At 38.3% G+C, this 19,878-nt stretch overlaps 3 protein-coding genes across 6 annotated transcripts in view; all 3 read right to left on the bottom strand.

The window, feature by feature from the left end:
- Positions 1 to 169: 169 nt before the first annotated feature.
- Positions 170 to 5,473, bottom strand: KISS1 (KiSS-1 metastasis suppressor). The gene is made up of 3 exons (XM_053454372.1): positions 5,373 to 5,473; positions 2,702 to 2,795; positions 170 to 478 (listed from the first exon to the last, which is right to left on the bottom strand). Exons 2-3 carry the CDS (start codon positions 2,790 to 2,792, stop codon positions 174 to 176), a joined length of 396 nt encoding a protein of 131 aa, XP_053310347.1. The 5' UTR covers positions 2,793 to 2,795; positions 5,373 to 5,473; the 3' UTR covers positions 170 to 173.
- A 262-nt stretch (positions 5,474 to 5,735) lies between these two features.
- On the bottom strand, positions 5,736 to 11,035 carry GOLT1A (golgi transport 1A). The gene is made up of 5 exons (XM_053454371.1): positions 10,966 to 11,035; positions 7,524 to 7,615; positions 7,260 to 7,438; positions 7,100 to 7,163; positions 5,736 to 5,988 (listed from the first exon to the last, which is right to left on the bottom strand). Exons 1-5 carry the CDS (start codon positions 10,982 to 10,984, stop codon positions 5,947 to 5,949), a joined length of 396 nt encoding a protein of 131 aa, XP_053310346.1. The 5' UTR covers positions 10,985 to 11,035; the 3' UTR covers positions 5,736 to 5,946.
- Positions 11,036 to 18,889: 7,854 nt separating this feature from the next.
- The window catches only part of PLEKHA6 (pleckstrin homology domain containing A6), a 73,463-nt gene continuing 72,474 nt past the window's right edge, over positions 18,890 to 19,878 (bottom strand). For all 4 annotated transcript variants that reach the window (XM_053454349.1, XM_053454352.1, XM_053454350.1 and 1 more), the window contains one exon: positions 18,890 to 19,131. The gene's annotated coding sequence lies outside the window, so the exon portion shown is untranslated. The remainder of the gene's footprint in view (positions 19,132 to 19,878) is intronic.

The raw sequence follows: 19,878 nt of genomic DNA, 5'->3' as shown, positions 1-19,878 counted from the left end.
GTTCTTGGGGATTGTTTTTAAATATGTGATAACTGTGTGAAACAATTGAATGATAATAGTGTATTCTACAAAACAAATCCTAGTGCATAAAATGGTTTGTATAAATTCAATATAGAGTTCTTGTAACACATTTATGTGACAGATTAAAAACATTATTAGCACCACTCAAGACTCTACAAGAACTTTATTTTGGAATTTACTGCTCCACTTTGTCTTTTTCCATATCTTAAGCCAAATGAGTTCCAGTTATATGTGGATAGATCCTTTTCTCTTTCAACCAGGAATGCCCCATCAGGTGCCGAACTGACTCTGCTGGGCACAGGGGAATCCTCTGACCACAACTGATTAGAAGGGGACAGCTTTTTCCTCCGACACAGTAGGGCAAGTATAGGTGTCTGTTCCATCTTCCACGTAGCTGGCATCTTATCTGAACATGGCAGCCACTGGTTATGTCCCAGCATCAGGCTTCTGCCTTCACCTGTAAGTAAGAAAGGTAATGAGGTAATATTTAGGAATATTCCTTGTTGGTTACCAATAGATCAGATTTTAGGGATTTTAGATCTGTCATTTTCTCGGGTCCTATGTCCTACATATTGGTACCGTGAATAAACCATTTATCCATTTGAGTGCTATGGGTCAGGACACATTTTACCCTGGGGGGCTGGGATAATTTTTGTTACATTTATGTGACAACATTAAAAACAGCTTTAAACTAGGGAAACTGGTGTTATTTTTTAATCACAGATAAAATGTTTAGGGCAAAGCATACATCACCCAAACATGATACAGTGAAAAAATACAAAAATGTAATTTTATCCATCTATCGTTATTTCCCCATAAATTCCTAGCCAAATACTAACAGTAACTGAAACAAAAGAAAAGTCCACTTCTTTAGTAAACTTATACAATATAATCGGTTTACGTAGAAAAACCCATGTAGTACACAATACACAAAACATCTTAGGGTAGGCATTTATATAAGAATGCTAAATCATAAGTAATTCCAATCATACTAATGAAACAAACTTTCTGTTGTAGGTACACATACCATTAAGTATGGCACTCTTTTTGTACAAAATAAAAGTTGTGGACCCATAAAGCTCATCACCCGGTTTGTGAAAACGAACTAAAAAATTATGTTTTTATATAAATAGTCATTGTGCTTTTTTATATTGGGGGCTACCTGTGATGTCATAGTCACTAACCTAGTTAGCAGGGATCAGGGTTTAGCAGCATGATCAATAGATCAACTTGTAACATGTTGCCTCTTAAACAATTTGTATAGCATCATTTGTTACCTTGGTAGCAAGCAGCAGCCATAAGGGCTGCCTTTCCACATACCCAAACACAGCCAGAAAGGTGTGATTTTTTTTCTTGAATTTTCTTTCAGAGAAGGTGATACTTGGAGCCTCACTTCAACAGAAGTCTCCTTGTATTCTCAAATACTTTCCATGGGACGCAGGATGCCACGGAAGCTCCTGGAGGGGTTTGAGGGCTAGCATCTTTCCTACAGACTACGGGTCCTGGCATTAGAAGGGGTTCTGTTTTTGGGGAGATGGGTACAGGCGGTCCATTAGGAGTACTTCTTTCCCCTGGTACGGAGTGCCACCTTTCCCCAAGACTGTGGAGCTTGGACACAGATTTGGGGCACCCCCATGGTCAGTATCTGCACCTGGATCTGATATCCAGCAGGTTTCATCCAGAAGTCAGGGAACCGCACCTGTTTACTATCCTCCCCACAGACTACAATAGTGACCCCCAAGGCTGAGGTGGGCTGAGTACAAATACTGATGCGTGTGCAAAGGAGGACCTGATGGAGAACTTTGTGTGGTTTCCTGTGTCTATTGTATGTAAATAACCCCCCTTGTACTGTTTAAATATTGATGTGTTTCCAAATAAACTGAGTCCTGCATTCAGCTTAACATGCTTGGGGTGGGCTGCTATGATCCTTTATTGTCCTTTTTAGGACGAAAGTCACACTGTGAAGCTAAGCTTCGGCTAGCCTCTGGTGCAGCGGCACCCCACCTTCTCTCAACGCTGGTTCTGTCTGGCGCAGAAGGGTTTAATTGCTGGTGTCCCGAAAGCAACGTTTGGCAGGAGTACCCAGTCGGGGGACAGGGCATCCTGTCACATTGGAGAAGGCTGCCCAACAGTTGCTAAGAAAAGCTTTTAGTGATCAATCACACAGGGTTCATAAGGCAGATACTTAGGACATAAGTAGTGGCCATCTGGACCATTTCTCCAACATATCTCCTATATAGCCGGTATCCTGGGGGTTAATAGAACTATTTGTGTATCTCTGTTAGTCTGCATTTCTTACTATTAGGATCAATAATCTTTGACTTTGTCCCTTCCATGTACTCACGGGTAAAAGGGTATAATGACGAAAATCTAAAAGAGGTGCAGGACCGAAATTCAATAGGCAGATAGAGTGCTACAGAGTTCTATTTCACTGAAATGTCAATTGTCTCTAAAACAATTATACTGATAAACACTAGCTACTAGTTGTGTAAATGAATCAATTAAATGATGCTCAATATTTCACTTGATTAAAATTGTTTGGTTTTATTTACAGCCGTCTTTATTTCTCTGTGAGGGTCAGTTTTGAAAGAAGTTTTGATATTCAATACAAAGAGAGTTACGATAATGTTGGCTCCAATTGAAATATTAAACTATTATGCAATAGTTCAGTTAAGCATACCTGTGAGTTTGGAGGTGTAGTCCAGACCATCAGGAGTAGACTCTCCTAGGTGAACTGCCACAAGCAGGCACAGCAGAGACAGCACTGACATTGTCTGGTGATGAAAAGCGTGTGCAACGTAAACCTAGGCAGAACCAATATTTTTATTTTTCTTACCAATTTTGAATCACAAAATTACCTCTTCCACAGTTTTTATAATAATACAATATTGCTGAGCTGGCATGGCCTCCATATAAGGTGATCACATCGACCATGTTTTCCCTACAGTATGTGGGAGGTATAGACTTATGGAAGGGAACCAATTAGTCAGTTATACATCACCCACACTGCAGGACAGCATTTTATCTGGGCTGGTCAGCAATATGTAAAAATTACGTAAACATGGAATCATGGAAAACATGGCTAATGTGGTCACCCTTCCTCCATAGCATGCTATACACAGAGTAACAACAACAACAAGTATTTATATAGTGCTTTTCTCCTGGTGGGACTCAACGCACTTGACAGGTATATGTATATGAGAAAAAGAGTGATTGGGAGAAAATATGGGTTTTAAGTCTTTTTTTAAAAGAGCAGCACAGCACTTTGTAGAATGGAAAGTGGCTGCAGAGGTAGGCCCATCATAAATACGCAGTTAGTAGTAATTTGATATAATAATAATAAAAGTCATAGTTACATAGTTAGGTTGTACCTAAGCAGGGGCAAGCATCACTGACAGATTCAGTGTGCACTAAAAATGATTTGGATTATGTCATCATGCCATAGGTGTTCCCTCTATTTACAAAAGAGATCCATAGGGTCTACACAAACCCCAAAGGGATATCCAGTTATGCTGCACTCCAAAAGATATACAAACATTTTTTAAAAATTAAAAAGTGCTGAAAATGTAAAGTGTTAAAAAGATGCAGCCTAGACTAACTTGCCCAGGCCTAGGGAGGTCGAGGGGGGAGGCAGTTTCCAGCCACCAAACTGGGGGCAGCAGATCTCCCTCTTGGGCAATCAAACCCTGCTCAATAGGCTGGTTACAAGATCTGTGATCTGCCCAACCAGCCCATGCAGCCTCCATGCACTGCTTTATAAGACATAGAGTGCCTCCAAAACCACAATGAGGACATCGGCCATGGGGGGATGACTGGGGCCCTGCTTAAGGTAGCACCTAAGTAAAATGTGTCAGTTAAAAAGTGTGTAAACAAATGCTGAGCGCCTCTTACCGACATTATAAGAAGGCCACACATATTTCCTACAATAAATAAATCCAGTTTCCAATCTCCGTAGCTGGAATGCCCAATTCCCCTTCATATGTTCTCTTATGTCAATTGTTTTTACTCTTTAAAGTTTACTCACATATGAATTTGGGAATTGGTGCCCAAAATTGAACAGCATGATCTAAATTGAGCCTGGCTGATACGTTGTATAGAGGCATAATCACATGATCTTGCATTCAATAATTGCAAGTTATTTGCTTTAGCAGCTGCTACTTATGGTTGCATTTGGTTACCAAGCTTGGAGTCAAATCATGCTCCTAAATCCTTTTTAAGTAAAGTAATTTAATATAATTTTTTAAATGGTTTCAGCTATATTACCGTGTGAGTTCTATGTACAGGGCTTTGGAATATGATGTAGATATAAAAATCAATAAATAATAATGATGATGTCAGAAGGTACATTCCATGGCTTAAGTACATCAAAAAGCTAGCTACAGATATTAGCTCAGGAATCAATAAAAAATGTAACTACAAAGCGATCTTCTTCTATCTCCCACAGAGAACTGTAAAATGGGCAACAGAGATGAGAAGACATGAAAAAGACCCAAAGGCATTAAAGCATATGTGAAGTGAATTCCATGCTAGACTGTTCACTGATTATCTATGAAGTCCTGTAATCACTCATTTGTTATTAGGCTATAGTCTTTACTCATGTCGCTTCTCCCACAGCAGTTTCCTTCTGGCATAGTCACCCTTCTCTTTCAAAATCACTGACTTCAGAGTCGGTCCCAAAAAAAATTTTCTATTCAAATCCATTGTCATTAACAATAATTTCAAGCTACCTCATTACTTAGGAATTTTTTTGGGTAATGTCTTTGCAAAATGTTTTTAGGTAATGTCTTTGCAAAATGGCACAGAGGCACATTTTTTTGAAGGTACTTTGATAATGTGTCAACTAACTGAGTGTCATATAGAAAACTGTATCACCTCTTGTCATTATCATCTCTCACCTGTCATTAAGGTAATATTTGATACCTTTGTAAGATTGCTAGCAATTGGTGTCAATATCACCAAAGCTTATACTGACAAATGCCACATTTGGAATGCATCTATGTCTTTAAGTTTGTGCTTGCCTAACTAACCCGTTCTTCTATCTATGACCCTTTGTTAACCCTAATATGCTGCATTTTAACTCACATTTAAAACAGCCTCAGTTTTTGTGTTAAGATACAACTCTATTTCTTTATGCTAGTCAAAAGAAATAGACAAGATAGACAGAGTAACTTAAATTACTTAACTTAAAATGAAATGACTAAAATCTCTGTGGCTACATGTTCCCTGTCAGACTAGTTCCAATAAATCTCACTTGAAACTAATTACTGAGATTTACTCAGTTCACTCAAGTCCTTAGCATCAACCATTGTCAGTTGCCTGCGATATTAGTGTTCTTTCGTGCTGGCACTCACCTTAATCCCAGTGACCTCTTTGATAGTCTCTCACATCTACTGTCTCAGTTAGCGTCAAACACCCGAATATGCTCCAGAACCATACAGCTGGTTTATATAAAAAGGCACTGATGACCTCAGTACTTCAAAGGCCATCCCCTGTTCAGCCCCACACACATTCTCATTCACACATGGACACAATAAATGCACCATAAACACATGCATATCTGAAAAAGGATTGAAAGAAATAAAATAAAGCTTGAATTGCCTTGACCTGTATTAATGTGAAATTATTGTTTTTGTACAAATATCCATCCACATATAATTGATAAATATTCAGATGTGTAGCCATTGTTCACTGCTATAAAAACCGTTAATCTACAATTTGGTTTAAATAGTTTATTAAATGTTAATCAAGCTACCCAGTTTTGTCATGAAATGTACTTTTTCTGTATCTGTTGCATCACAGCTGTTTGGTGTACATCACATTGTCACGGTGTCCATATTTGTACCACCGCACTAATCCAAGTTAGAAGGAAAAATAAGTCAAGATAAGTAAAATCTCTTTGGTGGGCTCATCATTTTCACGTACGAGTTATACCATTGTGGAATCACTGCCTGCTAACTTCTGAAAGAGCTGTGAGGAGAAAAAAAAAAGAATATGATTTTATTGAGAAGTACATTGTTTACATACAGTAACGTGAGAGGTTATATAGGATAGCAGGAGTTACAGCGGATATAAAAAGCTTACACACCCCTGTTAAAATGCCAGGTTCTTCTGATTGTAAAGAATGAGACAAAGATAATGTCAGAACTTTTTCCACCTTTAATGTGACTTATAGCGTGAACAATTCAATTGCAAAACAAGCTGAAATCTTTGAGGGGGGAAAAAAAATTAAAAACTCATAATAACCTGGTTGCATAAGTGTGCACACCCTTAAACTAATACTTTATTGAAGCACCTTTTGATTATATTACGGCAATCAGAGTCACTTTAATGAGGGCAGGTGTGTAATGACTTCTATTTAACATGAGTTGTGATTGGTGCACACTTTTGCAACCAGGTTATTGTGAGGTTTTTTTATTCCCCCCCCACAAAAATTTCAGTTTGTTTTGCAATTGAATTGTTCACGTTATAGGTCACATTAAAGGTGGAAAAAGTTCTGACATGATTTATCGTTGTCTCATCCTTTAATATCACAAGAACCTGGCATTTTAACAGGGGTGTATAGACTTTTTATATCCACTGTATATGGAAATTAATTATAAACAGTGTGTATTGCCAGTTTACAGTTTTGTTTTATGCTACTAAACACACTCTTCCAAATGGAAGAAAATATTAGTTTCTTTAATTATTATTTTTTAAGAATAAAAGATATATTTTTGTCATGAATGGTTGCAAGCCGGACTGTCATTGCCTTGTGTATGTCTTCTCAACTCGAGTGTGTCAGACCCTATGCGCTGACTAAAATCCTACTTAAACTGTTGCCATCTAAATAATAATAATATAATAGTAGTTAAAATAGTATCTCTATTGAAGGATAAATCACCGGGTTCATAGGTTCTATGGATATTTGTAAAATCCAGCAATGTTTTTATTCTTTGTTTTTAAAATGTTTATCTAATGCACCCTTTCTAATATTTATCATTTTATTTAAATATGTTTATATTCATTTAAAATATATTTATATTGTCCATGAGAAAATTAAGTGCATATTGAAATAAAACTGATGATAATGTGATATTACCAAGGTAAGTACAGGAATGTTCCCCAGAGATGCCAGGAACCCAAACACCATTGGAAAGAACCCCCTGAGTGTGAAAGAAAAACATATATTAAATATGTACTTATACAGGAAAATAGATGAAATTTTGTATATTATTAGATACATGTCCGTAACCTGTTACCTGAATAGATTAAAAAAGCCATAGATTTCACACAGCATTCCTATCAGTGGCCAACGGAGAAGGACCAGAAGTGCTCCTCCCAAAAAGAAGGTGCTGCCCCTTAACTTTTGTCGCTGGAAGAAGAAGCTGAATGTCCTCCTAAGACCAATAATTAGAGCCAAGCCAGATAGGAACAGAATCTATATGAGACAAGATCATGGTCAAAAGCTGAAGATTTCAGGATTCACGATGGATGATTCTGTTTTCTTAACGTGGAGTACTTACGTTTCCAAAAGCCAGAAGGACTGTATCAAAATATAATAGTACCCCAAAGGTGATGAAAAAAATGCCAAATCCTGCTAACCCAGCACCAAGCTCTGTAGATGAATCAGGGAGAAAAAACATACTGTAAGATATGTGCAGAAGACTGTTACAGGTAGCGAGAGAGAGAGACTGTACATTACCTTCAAGGTAGAAAGTAAAACATAAAACAATGCAGCAAGTAAGGCGAGAGAATTCTTAAGGTGCAAATAAAGAACAAAACTAATAATGTTGTTACTTTTAATGACATAATTACTGACCTTTGGGTCCAGGGTTGCAAGGATAGTCAAGTGGACCCCACCACTCTATACTTCCAACAAGACTTGTGCAATCAGATTCATACAGATTACATTTTAAGAAAAATTTACCAATTTTGTCATTTCATTTGAATGTCAGAAAATGAGTAGAGTATGTAGTAAGAGTAAAGTTTGAATATGAACATATGTCAAAAATTATACAGCGAAATATAAACTTTGCCTATTTGAGTGACAACATAAAGACAAGATTTTTTGTTTATAGCCAAGAAATGAGCAGATGCACAGTAGAGGAAGTAAGTGCGTTACCATAATATGGAAAAGGTTTAAAGAAATGGAGAGTTGTTTATGTTCAGAGTAATGTCACATCATTTTATGAAGCACAAAGGCAATATATTGTCAGAACGGAATGTATGTAAAGAGTTATGCACTGAATTGTCTGCATCAAATTTTTTATTTTTCTAATTTCCAACTGCACCTGAGACCACTGTTGAAAAAACGTGCAGGAATTAAGTGCATTGTACATTTAGTGAAGGTTTCACAATGATTGCATTGTTTTTTGTTAGGTTTTTTGTAAATCTGATTTTATGATTTTATTGGAATTTTTTCATAACAAGGATTGAGAAAAAAATCATAGAGAACAAAAAAAAACTAAAAAAACAGGAGCATTAAACAAAAAACAACCCACAACATATCTAACCGCTGTGAGAAGATGTGGGTTGCGTTTCCAATAAGGTTTCAATGCAAGAATTATATTAGAAAAATACTAAAAAGTGGAATGGGAAGGAAAGATCTACAAAATGTTCAGTAAGGTGCAGGCAGAGGACCCCCATAGAAAAGATAGAAAAAGTAAGGAAAGCGTATAAGTAAGTGAGATGGAAAAAGGAGACAGGACAAAAAGAAAGAATAGAACAGAAGGAAACAACAGAATGGAAAGGGAGACCGCAAGAGGAAAGGAAAGGGAACAACAGGTTGCTAAAGTGGAATAATAAAATGCCAGCCCCTACTACACACTCACAGTAACATACTTACACACACAGTAACATACACACAGACACTAAGTGGCAAGAAATGACATCATATCCCGTTGCTCAGATTTAGGGAGCCGGGACATACTCTGGATATAAAAAGTCTGCACACTCCTGTTAAAATGCCAGGTTCTTGTGATTTTAAAGAAGGAGACAAAGGTAAGTCATGTCAGACCAAGTGTCTGGTCCTTCAGGATAAGCAGATATACAGCTCCTGTGGTGCTTTCTTTGTTTCTGTAATGCCTCTTTCATGCCAACACACTCGGATCATGCAGAGAAAAGCACCATTCTGCAGACCACAGACACAGGCCCCATTAAACACCTCGTAACCCCTTAATGACAAAGCCCATACATGTACGGGGTCAAAATGCATTGTTTTCAATGGGTTTTGGGACCGCCCATTTTTCTTAAGGGGTTAATATTAGGCATGTGCACTCAATAAACAGCTTTATGGGAGCAAGAATGTTTGTCAGAATATTGGGACAGATCTATCAAAATTAGCCCAAGACATGTCCTGTGAAATCGGTAGTCTCGGATCTTCCTCTAACCAGCCCAAAATTAAGGGAGCACAAGGTCTGTCCCTCCACACCTCTGCTTCAGTGCTCCATAGCGCTGTGTGTCAGCAATTGATGCCGAGCGCCAGGGTGTGACATCGTATTCAGGTACTCAGCACTGAAGCCGTGTGCACCAGAAAGGAGACAGATTAAGAAATGGAGAGAAAGGGGGATAGATGATAGTGAAAAAGGGGAGTGATAAAGAGAAATGAGAGTGATGGGGAGAAAGGGGGAGATAATGAGTAAGAAGGGGAGATAATAAGAGAGAAAGGGCTATATAAAGTATGAGAGATAAGAAGAAAGAAGAGAGATGATGAAAAAGGGAAGGGGTAATGAGAAAGTGAATAGAGAGAGTAAGTGCAAGGAAGTGTGTGGCTGCAAGGGCAAGTGTGAGCCAGTATTTTTGTGTATAAGAGAAAGCGTGAATGTATGTTTGTATGTATGTGTGTTAGCTTACAATGGTAGACTGTGTGGGGGTACTAGCTTACAATGGTAGACTGTGTCGGGTGGGGTGTCAGTGTACAATGGTAAGTCAGATGTGTGTGTCAGTGTACAGTTTTCAAGTGTGTGTGTTTTGGGGGGGTGTCAGTGTACAGTGTTAAACCGTGTTGGGTGTCAGTGCATGGTGCTGAAGTGGGTGTGTGGGGGGAAGTGTGTATACAGTAGTGGATTGGGTGGAGTCTCCATCCCCTGTGTGTTAGTGTATTATTTGAGTGTCTGGAGTTAGAAAATGTGTTAGCGTATGGTGTACGACTGAGTTTGCATGCTTGCATATAGTATTGGCGCCAAAGAAATGGTGCACAGAGTGGCATGCAGGGAGCAGAGCAATGAGCAGTAAAGAAGCTGTACAGAGTTAGGGGCAGAGCAATTATTTCATGTGCCTGGGTGTGATGGGCCATGTGTACCTGGCTCAGCTGCCCCTGCATAAGAAATAATTGCTCTGCTCCCTTCTCTATATAGCTTCTTTACTGCTAACTCCTGCTAGTCTTTAATATGCTGATACCAAGTTTCCAGTAGCCCAGACGTGTACACGTGTATAATGCATATACAGAATAAGCAAAACATGCTTAGTAGTACAAAATCTCTGGTATAATACACAATCAAACTAGTCATGCTCAATTTGCATGAAAAAATAGAATATGCATATGTTTCCAAAGTATTTGTTTATGCAAATACGGGTCCTACAAAAGTACAGATTGAGAATGTTATATAGCATCTCAATAAGGGCCTGACTTTTTGATATGTTGGCCATCATTACACAGGCTCCCTGTAGAGTTACAGATGCTAGGAAATGGAGGAAAGTAGCTGTCACAAGTGAGGAAAGAACTGACATAATTCATTATTAAGAATATGTGTTTGTAGATATACCCACACAAAAGCAAGAATGCCAATAATTCTTTTTTGCTATGGCACTTGATAGAAAGAACAAGATATGAAGGACAATGATAGATACACAGACTCCAATATGAAGTGGACATATTTGCACAATTCCTTCAGTACTGAAAGGCAAGTTCTTACAGGCTAGGTATGGATAGGCCTAAAGGGAATAAGCAGTAGCTGTCACACTCACTCTGTAGCTCGCTGATCATTTTCTTCACTGCCAGGGCGTTCAGAGACAGTATTCTAACTTCCTAGTTCACGTGTTCCATCCCCATTGACCCTTGGAATCTTCACAGGTGTCCAACTCAGCAAAGAAAATTAACTCTGTTATGACCAGAAGTGGTTTTTTTTACAAGAATATTAAAACATGCAGAATATTTCTAAGTAAATTATGTTTTAAATTAATAGGGTGCCTTTATAGTGTTGCACTTTACTGAGCAGTTTCTGTAATTTAGGTGCCACGTATTGAAACTGTGATGTATTTTACTACCCATTCCCCACACCTAGAAGTGTATGTCAATTCACTTTTATGTATGGTAGCTAAATTATCATTGCTTTCTAACAAATCTAGCCCAAGCATTGTTTCCAAGTTAAAGTTCATTTGATGTGGACTTGTTGGATCAGGATTTAGTATACTCAACTAAATACAGGTTTAGATATTTAGAACTAAGGGAGTTGGTTACACAATCTAAGACAGAGAGGAGATCAGTAGAAGAGAGGTAAATCTGGTTGATATTGGCACATAGATGAAATTGAAAGCCAAAGTTGGAAATGAGTTTGCCAGGTGGAGTAGTGTAAAGCGAGAACAGAAGAGGTCCCAGAACTGAGCCTTGGGGTACACCAACCAAGAGGGGGGGCGGGAGGAGTGTTACTGTAAAGGAAGACACCAAAGGTTATATCAGAAAGGTAGGGTGTGAACCAGGAGAGAGTTGTGTCACAAAGACCAATATAGTGAAGAGTTTAAAGGAGAAGAGGGTAGCCCACAGTGTCAAAGGTAACAGAAAGGTCCAGTAGAATTAGCATAGAGGAATGTCCCTTGGACATAGCAGTGAGTAGGTCATTATTAAGTTTAGTAAGGGCAGTCTCAGTAGAATGTTGAACACAAAATCCAGATTGAAGAGGATCAAGTAAAGAGTTAGAGTTAAGAAACTTAGTTGAGTGTAAACAGGTTGTTCAGAAAGCTTGGAGGCAAGAGTAAGTAGACATATAAGAGAGTAGTTGTAGTCATGTCCGGGGAGGGTTTTTTCAAGATTGCAGTATGCATGAAGGACAATGGGGCAGATCCAGTAGAGAGAGATAGATTGTTTACATTTTATTATTGAAGTTGGTGATAAAGTAAGAGGCAGTAAGGTTAGTTGGGTTAATTGTGGTAGGGCAAAAAGGCAGTGGCGTCGGCAGGGGGGGGGCCAGAGGGGGCCATGCCCCCCCCTACATCATGCTGTGCCCCCCGGTGTGCCCTCCCAATTGAAACGCCATCTTTTTTTAATTTTTTTTTTAATAGATCCGGAGGAGAGAGAGAGGCGCCGATGTCATATCCGGCGCTCAGCAATGAAGCCGCGCACACTGCGGCAGAACCAGGAAGACAGAGACCTCGCGATCCCGCCGCTGGACTTCTACAAGCCCAAGGTAAGTGAACTTCAAAGGGGGGGGGAGAGGGTAGAAAGTTAGGAGGGGGTTAGAGAGTGAAAAGAGGTAGATAGGAAGTGAGAAGAGATAGGGAGGGAGAGAGGGGGTAGATAGGATAGATTGGGAGGGAGAGGGGGTAGTTAGGATAGATTGGGAGGGAGAGGGGATAGATAGGATAGATAGGGAGGGAGAGGGGATAGATTGGGAGGGAGATGGGATAGATAGGATAGATAGGGAGGGAGATGGAGATATTAACATATATTGGCAGCAGGGGCTAATATTAATATTTATTGGCAGCAGGGTCTAGTATTTATATTCATATTGGCAGCAGGGTCTAGTATTTATATATATATCGGCAGCAGGGGCTAATATTAATATATACTGGTAGCAGGGTCAAATATTAATATATATCGGCAGCAGGGTATAATATAAGTATATATCCGCAGCAGGGGCTAATATCAATATATATCCGCAGCAGGGGTTAATATTAATATATATCAGAAGCAGGGTGTAATATTTCTATATATCGGCAGCAGGGTCTAATATTTATATATATTGTCAGCAGGGGCTAATATTAAAGAATGAGAAATAACTGCCTAACGTGTGTGTGTGTATATGTGTATATATATATATATATATAGTGTATATGTACCGTTTTATAATTGGCCCCCCTACTTTGGTCCCTGGCCCCTCATGTGCCCCCCCTAAATATGAAAGCTGGAGACGCCACTGCAAAAAGGAGAACTAAAAGTATTGGAGTGGTGGTAAGGGTTATGAGACAGGGACAGGGGAGGGCTGTCAGCCTACGGCCTGGGGGCCATTGCGCCACTGAATCAGCCCACCATCCATGCCCAGCTTTTCCTGATTTTCTAATGCATATTGATGTAATGTGATGGGATTAGAATTACATCAGTACACTAAACAAAAGATCATCATACATGGGATGCCTGAAGCCACAATTTAGTGCCACAATGTAGTCAATAAGAAATGCAAATTGAAATAGAGTAAATAACACAAAACCTTTACTTTTCCTCTCACTGATTCCTGGGCCTAGAAAGTGTTGTCCTTTGAAGTGACTACAAATTCAGGAGTGTGTTTTATCTCTGGATAAGTAAAAATTAAATAGTTTAATTTATTCCTACAGAAAGTGCTCAGGAAACACATGACCAAATACATGACCAAAGAACAGGCTCTGCCATACCGACACCCAAACACACAAACCAGGACAGGCTCTGCCACACCGACACCCAAACAAAGTTGGACAGGAGAATTTAAAAGTTATATATGTCCTGGAAAACATGGCCAATATGGTTACCCTAATGCCCCACACCCTTGTGTATTGCCCCCAGCTAGCCCCACATTGTATATTTATCCTACCCCCCAGCACCCCCTATAATATTTATTTATGTGATGCCCCCAGCCAGCACCCCCTGGTGAATAAATGCCCCCCCCCTTAGCACCCTGATTGCATTCACACGATCTGCCCAACACCCAGATTGGAAGCTTAGGACTTGCCACCTTTGTCCCCAAACAACCTCCAAGCAACCTGCCTGTGGTATCCTCAAACAGCCTCCCTGTGTAATGCTTTCCCTCCACTTACACATCCACGCAATCACACACATATTAATTCATTCATTTAATTATTCACAACCATTCATATATTCATTTCCTCATTCACAGATAGTAATCATTGGCAGATACTCATTCATTCACTTATTGACAGATACTCATTCATTCCCTCAATCACGCATACTCATTCATACACCTTCCGCAGTTTGCAGACTTCCGCAGGGGACTCTGCTTCCGCCTGCTTTTCTTGCACTCTGTGCGGAGAAGCAGGAACGGAGCAGAGTCATGTGACGTGATCAAGGGTAGCGGAAGACTAGCGATGCCTCTAATAATGTTTCTGCCAATCAAGGACATAGTAGGAGCAGATGAGATTACACACATTACATCGCATAAAATATATTTTATATTATAGAAATTGTTAGAAAACCTTGGGAATCACACTGATTTCAGATTTAATAATGTATTTATATTACAATATACATATAGTCATTATGAGACATGAGGCATCAGGAAATATTACTTTATTGAAAGGGTAGGGTGCATGGAATAGCCTTCCAGCAGAAGTGGAAGCTGTTAATACAGTAAACACATTTAAGCAAGCATGGGATAGGAATAAGGCTAAGGACTAAGGAAAGTATTCAGAGGATGGGCAGACTGGATGTGCTGAATGGTTCTTATCTGCCGTCACGTTCTATGTTCCTGTGAGAAGTCTCAGATAATTCACCCCTCCATTACTAGACATGAGCAGTTTCAGACACAGTCACATACACACACATTTCAGACACACTCAAAAAGTTTCTTACCTGGTGCTGGATGCAATCAGAAGAGGCTTCTGAACCAATCGGGAGAGTTGAGTCTCTCTTGAAAGGCTGAGAACTCCTTTTTCTTTTAAACGGAGGGAGACTTTGTCCCCTGAGCCAGCCTGACCTCACAAATGCTCTATCGGGTGAATGGGCAAAAATTCCCACAGATCTTGTGGAAAGCCTTCTCAGAAGACATATTAAAGTCCAGGTTTTTAGAATGCAATGTCATAAAAGTCCATGTTGGTGTAATGGTCAGGTGTCCCAATTCTTTTGTCCATATAGTGTATATACACAATGTGTTCCATATGCATTTTATTTTGCACATGCACACCAAAGAAGTATGTGCAGATTAATATAACATGAGCATCATAACACAGAATACAACAGCAAAGCAAGCAAATTAGTGTGGTTCAGAACTCACAAGTGCAGTGTTGATGTTAGCGTGTTTATATATATATATATATATATATATATATATATATATATATATATATATATATATAGTCCTGTATACCAGTTAGATCACCCTTGATAAAGAGCTCTGTGTCAAAACATTGGGGGATCTCTTCTGCATTTTCCCACTCTTCAGCCATGTATGTATCTATTCACATGATCGTATGAATAAATCAACCAGAAGCCCTTATTTAAACCCCTAGACTGTCTGGGGAGAGACTTACTTAATATCCCATAACTAAAAAAGTAGTTAATACTTTCAAACCATCGATTGTAGGACTAAAATAGGAGGAAACAGAGCGAGAGCTTTTGTGTTTTACGATTAGATTGTATAGGAAATTGGTTTTCTTTCTCATTCCTTGGCTTCAAATGGTATGTAGAGGTCATAATTCATTGCTAGTGCTTGGACGTGATGAGAGGAAAATACACTGTAACATTGTATAACGTGTAATAATAAATTTTATTTTTCTAGCTCATCTTGTTTTGCATTGTGTTTTTACATATGCAAGTTTTCATCTAATAAAAAGAGATTTAAAAACAAAAGAAAAAAAAACAACTGGTCACTCTGGAATTTGCAAACCCTGATGGTAACAGCTAGACACTTCTGGTAGCCTGTTTGGAGAAAGGATGTCTCAGACTTTGTTTCAGCCAGGTCTGTGCAATGTTTCCAAGTGGCCGATTACAGCCACAGCCCATTCCGTTACAAAACCTTTGAAAAGGTATAGTATAGGGTGAATTTTAAGGGTTTGAGATTCTGGATTGTAAGCTGTCAAGATCAGTGCTCTCCTCATTTTGTACCAGTTTATTATTGTTTGTGATTTTAATTTACTTTACTGACTCTGTTGTAACACTGCTGTGGAATCCACTGGCGCTATATAAATAAATGTAATGTAATTCAAGTTCACTGCCAAATGGCACACAAGCAACTCAGCTTGGAAGATTTGTTTACACATGACCACAGCAAACATCTTCTCCCCAACACACACATGAATATGGACAAAGCAATACTTTAAATAGTAAACTAAATATTTATTGCCTTTCACACAAATTTCAAAAACTTTTCTTTGAAAAATCTTTTCCTCATCTACAAAAGCTAATGAAAAAAAACTGTTACATAGATTCTACTATTTGTCCTGAGTTTAGAAATACCCAATGTTTTTATGTTTTTTTTAAAAAAATGCTAGCTATAGGGCAATAAGTACAAATAGCTTACTGCTGTTTTAAAACCATTTTTTTTTAAATCTGGTCTGTCTGCCCCCATGTGCCATTTGGGACATATTCCAAGCCGGGCAGTTCAATTTACTCCTCATCAATATGCCATATATCCCAGCGTATTTCAAATGCTAGTATTTTAACTCTGTCCATGCACTAATCCTACTACCAGCATTTGGCAAACTTTTGACATTTGGTGACCAATAGACCAAACCTACCTTTTCCATCTGATGATGTTTACTTTAATATGTAGACACTGGGCATTGGCACACATTGTACAAATTTTCATAGTCAATCATATGAAGCCCAGCACACATCTGATTGTTCATCTCGTCCAAACATTGGCCCTTCTATCAGGGTTGTCATGGTATAAAAACATAGGAGGTTTTGAGGTTAGGTTATGGTGTGTCACTTAAAACGAAAGCACACATTGTTTTTTTTACATAGCTGGATTTTATTTCTAAAGCTAGCAAAGTTAGTAACATAGACAAATTCATAGCAGTTTTTTCTTTCAATGATTGGGATGTGAGCACATGGCTAAAAAATGGAATCCCTTTGATGCTGGTTTACATCCTTCTCTTTTCCTAAAAATGTTGCATTTCCCTTCATTATTACTCATATCAACATAGGTACTGCTTGGTCCACAGGTACCAGGTGTCAGGATTCACTTGTTTTGCTGCAGAAGAAGATTGTGACTTAATTTGCCCAGCATTAGTCTTCTAACGAAAAATATGTTGACACAATGGTTTCCCTTGTACACGGCACAGCGGTGCCTGCTTGCATCATCCATTAAGCAGTGAGGCTGGGAAAGTTCATGGGTTCAGAATTCAAGCTTTGTATATGTTGATGTTGCTTTTTTTAGATGTAATTTTTCTGCCTGAACTTGGGGTTTTACTAACGTTAAACACTTTCACTTTTTTTGCTACAAAAGTAACATTCATTCTTTCACAATTGAAAACATAAACTTCCTCCAAAGCCCTTTTTATATATATATATATATATTGTATAAATTTATATATATATATACTGTTTAAACCTGGAACTTAACTCAACAACTTCTGTTCTTTTGCCGAACAAAACACATTCAGTTACTAAACCTTCTAAATTGTTACTAACCGAACTAAATTGTTAGTCTAACCTGTTACTAATAAAACCAACCCAAAGTGGTGGCTTGCTGGATCACACTTGCCATATTGCCTTACAAAGCATATTATATGCCTTCATGTATTAATGTTGCCGAGAAAAAAAATGAAATCTTCCATAGCTGTACATTGCAAAAGGAAGATTCACACAGCAGGACTCTCTTATTACTACCATTTAAAAAAATTGCCAATTACATAAACCCCAACAAAAGAGCAATAACCAAACAAAATACATATTTTCGAGGCTTCAGTTGTGTGATATATCTCCAAAGTTAAAATGGTTATGTGTTCCGTAAGATTTATACTAGACATCTTGCAGACGCTCTATTATCAGTTGTTTTACACTTGCATTAAAGCATCATTAGTAGTAACTACCCAGTGTCCAAGCAATTTCTAATAGTTACTCTGACTTTTGTATTTTGGTGTGAGTTTAGCAGGAATTATACATATATTAATATTTTTCTGCACAGATCCTTTAGCATACACGGACTATTTAAAAACTATTATTACTAACATACTAGAGCGTTAAAAAAATAATTACAAGAAAAAAATACCTGGTTCTTGTAAATGGAAAGTGTCAGTTCGTCAACTGGACTTATTAAATTCAATTTAGCAACTGGTTATAGGCTTCCTTTCAAAGCAACATGGTGAAAAGCACCATACCCTCCAGGATGCAATTTCTAGGATCCATAATGTCCATAACACATCTCCATAATATATACATACAATAAATATTACTTTCATTATGCAAAATATATATATATATATATATATATAGCAATATACATAAAACGAGACATATCCTTTGTACACTATGCAATTGGTCTGTAGCAGGTAGCAGATTATTCCTGGCACTTAATATACGCAGAATGCATTTGTAAAACGAGTAGGTAGCCCTATATTGGTTTAAAGATGCTCAGCTGTTGCTGCCCTAGTCTGTATGGGTTTTCTAGCAAGTACAAATATTCTGGACTCAGGATAGTGTTTTAAAAGGGAGGAACAAGTGTCCATACAACCTCTGTGTGTTGTGCAGGCACCACACACAATAAGATTGCACATTTTAAGTCTTTCATAAGCCATATTAAACATCAGAACCGGAACAGATTTGTCTGCAGAAAGGCAACACAGCACGCAGTACATCTATAAGACCAGCTACTATTGTATTTCTACTTGAGAAAGAACGTAAATGTCTTTGAGGTCACCAAGTAGAGAGGTGTAGCCAAGCACTATGATATACACCAAAAGATGTTGAAAGGGAACATCGGAGCTGGCAAATCCCCTGTGGACACCGGCCATCATGATTTTCCTCTTTGCGTTGTCTGGATATAGAATCCACATTCCACAAGGTAATTTGGAGGTCAAAATTGGATATTTCTCACAAATTCCAATGGTGATGCTCACATGTCACTCCACTCCACGTGCCTGTTCTCCTCTAGGACAAATTCCAGGCTCTCGGTGTGTCTAGTTTAAAAAGAACACACTTCTGGCATCAAGAGGAGTGATTCTATTTAAGCTAGGTTCTGTATAGCTTTGCAGCTGTGGCTGCCTGCGCTGTGTGAAGAATGAACAAAAAGAAATCAATAAGATAATAGGAAATGTACAAAACATTAAGAAAATAACATAGGTTAAAATAAATATCCTGTTTAAGAGGAACAGACAAGAGAGCCTGAAAATATTTAAAGGACAAAAAAAAATAATATAATTTTTCTGATAAGTAAAATAGTAGGAGCAAAAACTTGAGAAGGCTAGAGTAAAAATCACAACATTTTCTTCTGAAATATAGTAATGTTAAAATGTATGCAATGAGATAATATGATTCTTAATCTTGTATGGATATCTGCAGACACATTGATGAAGCTATGATCCCTACTTGTGTTAATTATTCTTTCACTAGTGTATTACCTTGTTATACCACACACAAACTCCCACAGTACTTGTATCAGTTGGCTAAACCTGAATGGCGCCCAGTCAAAAATTAGCATAAAGGTTTACGAGCAACCATCACTCCTGTGTTCCAGTGGCACACTACGTTAACTAATCCACGGTTTAAGTTAAAAAAACCTTTTGCAATGATTGTAGCACTGCTACAAATTTCCTTGTTCTCCATGAAAACAGCAAAGTGCCGTTAAACTTTTGAACAGTAGTGTATATATAGGTCCACGTGCCTTGCACTCATTGAAGAATTTTCAGGGTGTTTTGCCTCCGTGCTGCTCCATTCACACGTTAATCCACAAAGGCGAGGCACTCACGAGACTTGACATTCATAAATATTTTTTTATTTTCAATAACAAATGATCA

This window comes from Spea bombifrons, chromosome 2, assembly GCF_027358695.1.
Source record: "Spea bombifrons isolate aSpeBom1 chromosome 2, aSpeBom1.2.pri, whole genome shotgun sequence".
NCBI lineage: Eukaryota > Metazoa > Chordata > Amphibia > Anura > Pelobatidae > Spea > Spea bombifrons.
The sequence above is the reverse complement of the archived record's forward strand: the minus strand, read 5'-3'. Positions and strand labels throughout refer to the sequence as shown.